Here is an 8615-nt window from a genome sequence, read left to right on the forward strand (position 1 = left end):
CCAGGCCCATTAAAGGCATCATACCAAATCAGTTGGTCACCAAGCATTCCCATATGGTAAGACATAGGCTAGAAAAATCTGGCCCTGAGGTGGGGATTCGAACCCACGACAGGATTCTTTCTGGGACTCGCACGCTACCAACTAAGCTACACAGGCTCAGTGGAGAAACCGCCATAAGTCGAATCACAAGCACAATCCCCTGCCTCTTAGGCTGCATATGTCAGCTTCATAGTAGGGGATCATTTAACTTTATTTTATTGGTGAAATTGTATGAGTGTACTATGCAAAATTTCCACCAAAATCTCTTGGCAGAATGACAAAACAGAAGGCAAACCCAGAGCAATGTTTTCAGACAATTGTTTCAACAAATTGACACATAAAAAATATAAAATACAGAAACATCAAAATAAAGAAGAACCATTTATGTATCTGACAGTACCATATTGTTTAGATAACTAACTTGTAACTGAGACGCATCCACGTAATTTGTTCTGTCGTTCCTAATTTGTCAGGATACTTGTGACCTTGAGGCAAACATCCTGTCATGTTCCAAATTATTTTCAAACAATCCAAGGAGTGAGGACCGTAATATGTTGGACACACACCAGGAAAATCTGAAAACATGAAATCAACAGGCACATAATGTTTTGTCACATACAGTGGTGGGATTCAAATTTTTTGTCAGTCGGTTCTATCACAAAAATCATATTTTTCAGCCGTTTTTGTTACATAAAGCCCAGTTTGCTGATCTCATACAATTTTGTTAGAAGATTTTATAGAACCAATGCGAACCGGCTGAATACCACCACTGCATGTGACAAAACATTACACATCACAAGTTGGGAAATGTTTATTTCCCGGTTAAAATCAGATGACAGTCTTATAAAGAATAAATATATTTTCCTAAAAAGCATCTTTAGTGTCTTATTCAAATAGAAACAGGGATTGATTTCCAGAATAAATTTACCAGGATTTACAAAACATTACATGATAAGCAAGCTCCAGGCAGCGTACACTGATTCAACCCATTAAGTACAATAAGCTGATGCTTTTACCAGAAAGGTTATGACATTGTGGCGACCTCTGTTGTATGATTACATTTGTGTTTACATTTGTGTGTATAAGTGTGCGTTTTAAATTTTCTCAAACTGCCGTTGCCGCATCATAAGCACATATTTCGTGGAGCACAATTTTTATAATATTGAACTGCTGTTGAATAAAGCATCAAAGTTATTACCTATTCCAAAACAATTGAGTTGCGCCGTACTTGACCCAGCATCTGCGTTTGCCTTTGTAGTTTCAAATTGCATTTTTACTGCCCTAAAAAACAAAAACAATTTTGTTTAATGTGAAAAACAACTACAGCAATGAGACACAGCCCATTTTCTTGTTACTTGCATCATTTCAAGGTATTTAAAATAGTCATTTAGGATGTACAAAGGTAAAAAAATTAAAACTATTTGAAAAGCACAGTTTTCTGTTGTTACAATTTATCAAAATGGATACACTCCAGAACCATAATGGATAGATTGTTTTACCTTTTGGAAACTTAAAGATACATGAAAGGCAAAAGTATGTGTATAAATTAATCATAATAGATACTTACGTGTATGTTAGCGGAGACAACACTGCACGCTCGGTTGGAGAAAGTTTGCTGGGGAAGTCCTGCCCTGCTGTTAAGCATTTAGCCTTTTCCCAAATCACATTCAAACAACCCACTGAATGAGGGCCATAGTAGGTTGGACATTCAGTGGGTAAATCTGTGTTTAAAAAGAAAACATTAAAATCCATAGAAAAATGCATAGATATCTTGTTTACCGATTCCGAAACAGTTGAGCTGTTGAGATGAGTCACCGCCGTCTGCTAAGTTTTTAGTTGTGTTCATGTTGTTCACCAAATCGCTGCAAAGAAAACATTACTCTTGCAGACATATATTAAACTAATAACTCTGCAGGCACATAGATGAATGGCTGGAGTTTCCTACTTTTTGAGTTTTTTGATGAAGTAAGAGTTTTATTCATAAAAAGTTGATAATGTTTTTTTCATACCCATGACAAAATCAATTAGTCCCAGGCATTGATGATAATCTTGATTAAAAACAAAACTACCACAGAGCATTGTACATTACATAGGGAATTTTATCAAATGTCACTGATAGCAACAACAATATTCATAGCTGAAATTTCAGTAATATAAAGTGTTCACTGTATACAAGTTATCTTTCATTATTATTCAACCTCTGTTTCTACAACTATAATAATCACAAACCTAAATCTCCATTTTAAATTTTAATTCTTTTATACTAAATTTAATCAAACAGTTTCAAAGTATTTAAGCACATCAAGCAAAGTACCAAATTAATCCACATAAATATAAATACTTACGCAAAATCTAAGCTTGCAAGAGCATTTTTTTCAGTTAGTGTGAGCAAATCTGGATATTTGTTGCCGGCAGGTAAACATTTAACTAATGCCCAAACTTCTTTCAAGCAATCATCTGAATGTGGTCCATAGTAAGTTGAACAATTAACAGGAAGGTCTGCAAAAATGCTTAAACTGATAATTGAGCTTTTTAAAAAAAACTAGGTCCACAACATTAGCCAGGTACTCATTACAAAGCATCAACGTTTTTATGGTAGTGCTTAATTCAAATCTACTAAACATAATACATAAAGTCTTGGTACATATTTTTTTCAAATGTAGTTACCCATGGAAAAGTATGTAAACATTTAATTAGTGACCAAAAATTAATGACTAATTAGCGACCAAATGCATCTCTATTAAACTTTTGATTATTCAATTTGAAACACCGAACTTATTTCAAAATGTGATAATTATTGGAAAGTTTATTTATACAGAGCCCTACAACATATGTATAACAGTTAATGCTAAGCACCACACACATGGTACATTTTTTTCTTTCCAAAGTAATTACACCTGGAAATTTATGTAAAATTTCTTGTTTAGTTGGTGACCTTGGCGTACATCTCTATTGAACTTTTGATATTTGACTGGAAAAGTTATTTGATAACATGATAAATGTGGGCGAGCTTATTTAATCACAGGCCTACAACACAGGGATAACAGTTTATTTAAGGTCACCTATTCCAAAGCAGTTAAGTTGTTGTATGTCATCTCCACCATCAGCTTCTCTTTTAATAGTTTGTGTGCTGTTTAACAGACCACTGAAACAGAACAGAGACATAAGTTTGTTGACAAGTAATAAGTAAATCTGGAATCAAATAATTTAACTGAAACAAGATTGGCAAACTTAAAATGTGTGGTTTGAAGTCTTGTCAAAATGGCTGAGTGGTTAACGCAACCACCCTGTGTTCACAAGGTTGAGGGTTCTAGTCCTGCCCTAGCCACTAGTGGTTTCCAAGGCAAGAAACTCGAGCGACATTGATCCAAACACATGAATTAAGACAAACCAAAAACATCAAATAATAATACTGATCAGGGAAAATACAGATAATATACGTTTCAACAGACTTGTAGTATTGTTGGGATCTTGAACACAGACTAACTGTCAGTGTTTAGATGTTTTGGTGTTGCCCGCCCACTGAGGATAAACATGTAATAACCAAGCCAACAGAACTCCACAGTTACCTGTATGTAAGAGCTGACAAAGTAGAAAATTCGAAAGTAGGAAGTTTTGGTGGATATTTTAGTCCTGCAGGTAAACACTTAACGTTGTTCCAAACCTCTATCATGCAAGCAATGGTGTGGGGACCATAATATGTTGGACAACTCGGGGGGAAATCTTGAAAAAAGAGTCCAGATGGTGTTATTTTCATAAACCTAATATAGCTCTTCTAGTCATTGAATCTTAGTATTGATGTTTCAAAATACTATAAAGGTCACTTCATCACCAAAAGTCTGTTGCATAATACAACAAGTGGAGATTAAAATGAGAAATCACAAGCATCAACATAATTAAACATGGAATAAGAAACAAGTAAGGCTTCCAATTTTAAATAAGCTGGCGAAAGTACATAGACATCACATCTGTTTAAATGCATTTAGCATGATTTAGGCCAAAATATATACCAACATAGTGCATAAAAAACTGCATTTTTTTTTTTAATTAACCGATTAGCATACATTGCCTATTAAATGTTGGTATATGGTGCCTGTATCTGTTTATGAACAGGAATAACTATACTTTGGTTTTCTAATATATATAAAAACACTCACCAACACCGAAACAGTTGAGTTGCTCTGTGCTTGAACCAGCATCTGCATCTTTCTTTGTTTGGTTAAACTGAGACTTTACTGCACTAAAAAATCACAAAACACAAAATTAAACCTGTCAAAAAATGTAGCCCGATCTGGAGAATCACTAACATGTATGATAATACAGACACTGTTGTATATTCAGGTACTGTTAACTTGTCTGGGTATTTTTGTCCAGCTGGTAAACATCCAACCATGGTCCAAATTATTTTGAGACAAGCCCTGGTATGTGGACCATAGTATGTTGGACAAGCAACAGGTAAATCTGAAACAGTAAAATGCAAATAAGCGCTAATTCCAAAACATACACACTTGGTTTTGGTTCCATGCAACCGCAAAAAAAGTATACAGTTGTTAAAACATTCTTTTACCATCAAGAAAATAAATGATAAACTGCAAACAGTGCTCACTATTTCAGCCTATAGGGTCTTATCAGTGCAGCTGGTGACAAAGATAGGTGTTCTAGCCAATTAGTCTCAACAAACTGGACTGCTGTTAGATGGCTATACTAGCCAATACGGCCTATGTCATGCATCGATGTGGCGTTACAGGTGGTTCTCAACCGCCGGTCCGCGGACCGGCACCGGTCTGCGTCAACGTTCCGGCCGGTCCGCCAAATATATTACAATTTTATATCTCAATTGCAAAATGCAAGACGTTGAAGGCAGAGAAATCGTGTGGAAGTCAACGCTCTACTTCGCCTTGCAAAAAACTTCATTAGAACCGCGTTTAACACGTATGATATCAAACAGACAGCAGCAAACTTCTCATTAAATTGCATTTTCGTATTTTTTTGATCTGCATATTTTTGTCGTGATTACATTTTGGGTTGATTTTGAAAGTCCACCGGTCCGCAAAATTATTTTTGAAAGTTTACCGGTCCGCAAACTTAAAAGGTTGAGAACCACTGGTCTACAGCTTATTCTTATGGCAGATTTTATTTTTAAAAAGTTGAAAGCAAATTGTAACCTCTGTGGTTTATTTAATAAAAATGTGTTTACAATCACAATTTGGAAACTACTGGCCTAAGCCATTGAACTAACACTCTGTGCCAACAGAACATATTTGAATTTTGTCAAAAATATAACTTACTTCTTCCAAAGCAGTTAAGTTGTTGAGCGGAATCGCCAGCGTCTGATTCATTCTTTATAATTTCCATGCTTCGCATTAATTCACTAAAAGAAAATTCATCAACAGTAAGCAAGTGCGACAAAGGAGATGAAAAACCTGTGTGTTACCTGTAGTTTTGTGCTGCATAAGCCGAAATTTCAAATGTAGACAGTTTGTCTGGATAACCATCGCCCTCTGGTAAACATCCAACTAACGCCCAAACCTCTTTCATGCAAGCCACTGAGTGAGGTCCATAGTATGTTGGGCATGATGGCGGCAAAACTAAAAAAATAGTCAACAAACATAAGACATAGTTATTATAGTACCAAAAAAAATTTTGATTGCTTGCTCACATGCTAAAAGTACCAATCAACAGATGATTCAAATGGTATTTAATAGTTTATGTGGCTTTAAGTATGAAAACATTCATTAATATTAACTATGATGACAAGACATATTGTTAAATGTTGTGTTTTTTGACAAAAATGTCGCTTTGACACACTATTATGCACAGCATATTTCTTGGAAGTCTAAAAAAGAAACAAAACTCATTTCTCTGAGATTTTTATCTTTTCATTGCTATTCCCCAAAGATAAAAACACCTAACAATCATTTTATTGAAGCTCAAACCTTAAAAATTCAAAGAGAGTTTCGATAAATAAAAAATAATAATCTACCGAATCCAAAGCAATCAAGTTGGGCAGCAGGATCTCCCATATCTGCAGCAGTTTTTGTTGCATTTAATGAAGCATTCAAAGCTCTGAAAAACAAACATTCTTGTCAAAGGTTTTTACTTAGTATCCTGTTGTCACCATATCAGTGTTCTAACATTAAAAAGATGAGAAAATAAAATTTGATTGTGACCCAAAACTGACTTGATCCAAACAATATTACAAAGTAAAATTCAAACATAAAGACAAGTTACCAGCAAAGTAGAGTTGTAAGCACTCAAAATACATGTACATATTCTGCTAGTTTATTCATTTGTTAGTAAAGAACACAAAGGGGGTTTCTGGGATGAAAAAAAACTTCTAGGAGAAGTCAGCAAGTAAAAAGGGTATGAATCACTGCTTTACTCATTACCATGGAGTTAGATTTCTGCCAGTGGTAAGGTTTGAAGCCATGACACCTGTATTTCTAAAACTGACTTCTACACCAGTGGTTCTCAAACTGTGCGTCGCGATGCCCTTATGTGTCATTTCAATTTTCTAAGGGCGTCGCAGAATAGATCCGTTATGTGGCTTTTTGTTGTTGTATCAATAAACACAACTTTAATAATAAGTTTTCTCATTAACTTTTAATTGCTGGTGCGTCGCAAGTCCACAAAAACTTGTCCAGGGGTGTCACAACAAAAAAAGTTTGAGAAGCACTGTTCTACACAATCACTGTGGTGCTGCCTTCAAAATTGTCACTGACATACAACAAGACACACTAACTTCATAATCAGCTTTTTAATAATCTAGTATCAAACATGGCGAGGTGCAAGTGAAATGCATGCCAATCTATGAACAGACTAACACCAACCAGTAAATACACACAACAGAACATAAATAAAATAATTCGGTCACCTTAAATCCAGTGTAGAAAGTGTTGTTCTCTCCAATACTGTCCGCTTGTCCGGCGATGCTTTTCCTGCCGGCAAACATCCTACCTTTTTCCAAACTGTTTCAAGACATTTGTCTGAATGGGCTCCGTAATATGTTGGACACGGAGCAGGTAAAACTGTGTTGCAAAGTTTTGTTATAACCTGTGTTTTATACTAGTATAGAACTAAACATAATAATAATATTTGTTACATGCAATTTATTTATTTTTGTTTTCGTAACTTTAAAAACATTAATGATTTTATTTGGGAACAAAACTAATTAGAACAGTTTGTAAGACTAAATTTTATGTGACATTTTTCTAGCGGCTCCTATTTTTAGCTTTAGATTCATGAAAATAACAAATAGAGATGATTCAGTTTATAGCAGTCTGGTTAATTTCATTTCTGGTTCAGACATTTAACCAGGTAAATTGCAATGAATTTACGTTAGTTTCATCCATCAGGTTCCACTACGTTAAAAGCAATGCCGCTCAAGATGTTTGTTGAGGTAATCAAAAGCGGTCAAGACAGAATTTACACCCACAACCAACAACCAACAAAAAGGCTAGTGCGCCAACCACACAGCTATCTTGGCGATTCTGTTGAAAGTCTCCAAAAGGTTGCCCAGTATAAACAAATACACACAAAATAACCTCACCTACACCGAAGCACTTTACTTGTGCAGATGCATCTCCACTGTCAGCATCAGCCTTTACACTTTCCTTGTGACTTTTTAAAGTCCTGTTGAAAAAAATACAACAAAATATTTAGATACAACAAGAGTACTTGCAGTTTACTGGTACGTCATATATTTCGATTAACACTTTCATTAACACTTAAATGCAACATGCCAAATCTTACAATCTTGAGATACCTTGATATTTTAAGCGGTGTTGAACACAAACAATTTTTTCTGTTAAAAAAACAAGCTAAAGTTGTGGTTTTTTACACAAAAAAGTTCAGAAAAAAAAAAAAATTTAAGTGTTCATCCTTTAGGTTTAAATATATATATATATGTCACTTTTATAGCATCATCAGTATCTGCTAACAAGCAGAAAAATTCGTAAATATATATATATATCTTTAAACTCAAGGATGAACGACTAAATGTTTTTTCTGAACTAACATCTATTGCTATAAGGCTCATTAGTCTTCATCCAGAAAGCAACGGACTGGGTGATTCCAGCTCTAAGTTTCAATTATGAATACAACAACACTCGATATTTAATTTTATTAATATCAGCTACTTACTTGTAAGATAACATAGAGAGCGCAGCAAACTCAGCTGTCGATAGTTTGGGAGGATATTCCTCACCTTCTGGCAAACATCCAACAGAGGTCCAAACTGTTTTCAGACAGTCCATGGAATGAGGCCCAAAATAAGTAGGACATGTCGCAGGTAATGCTGAAATACATTGGGATATCTAGGCCATGTACAGTGGTGGGATTCACATTTTTTGTCAGTCGGTTCTATCACAAAAGTCATATTTTACAGCCGGTTCTGTTGCAAAAAGTCCATTGACAGTAACCAGTAATGCTAACCGGTTTGCATAAAATTTTGTGAGACTGTTCTACAGAACTGGTGCGAACCGACTTAATCCCACCGCTGGTTATGTTTCTGCTAGATTGTGTATATTATTGCCACTGTAACTGCTTTTTTATTCATTGCTTCACAAACTAAAGCG

The 8615-nt window shown here is 35.1% G+C and overlaps 1 protein-coding gene across 1 annotated transcript; it reads right to left on the reverse strand.

The window, feature by feature from the left end:
- Positions 1–447: 447 nt before the first annotated feature.
- Positions 448–8329, reverse strand: LOC145213294 (uncharacterized). Its single transcript, XM_080081522.1, has 15 exons — positions 8182–8329; positions 7589–7671; positions 6914–7067; positions 6023–6105; positions 5474–5627; positions 5328–5410; positions 4347–4500; positions 4197–4279; positions 3609–3762; positions 3102–3184; positions 2385–2538; positions 1819–1901; positions 1607–1760; positions 1238–1320; positions 448–614 (listed from the first exon to the last, which is right to left on the reverse strand). Exons 1-15 carry the CDS (start codon positions 8292–8294, stop codon positions 448–450), a joined length of 1785 nt encoding a protein of 594 aa, XP_079937648.1. The 5' UTR covers positions 8295–8329.
- Between the last annotated feature and the right edge of the window lie 286 nt (positions 8330–8615).

The sequence above is a fragment of the Phallusia mammillata genome, chromosome 2 (genome assembly GCF_965637545.1).
Source record: "Phallusia mammillata chromosome 2, kaPhaMamm4.hap1.1, whole genome shotgun sequence".
Lineage (NCBI taxonomy): Eukaryota > Metazoa > Chordata > Ascidiacea > Phlebobranchia > Ascidiidae > Phallusia > Phallusia mammillata.

What these genes read in the sequence shown, in the direction of transcription:
- LOC145213294 (XM_080081522.1), bottom strand. Translation starts at nt 8,294, where the DNA reads ATGGACTGTCTGAAAACAGTTTGGACCTCTGTTGGATGTTTGCCAGAA. An exon ending in CTCTCTATGTTATCTTACAA is followed by an intron (nt 7,672 to 8,181) that starts GTAAGTAGCTGA and finishes TTTTTTCAACAG; the next exon opens with GACTTTAAAAAGTCACAAGG. An exon ending in ACTTAACTGCTTTGGAATAG is followed by an intron (nt 2,539 to 3,101) that starts GTGACCTTAAAT and finishes GCATTTTTGCAG; the next exon opens with ACCTTCCTGTTAATTGTTCA.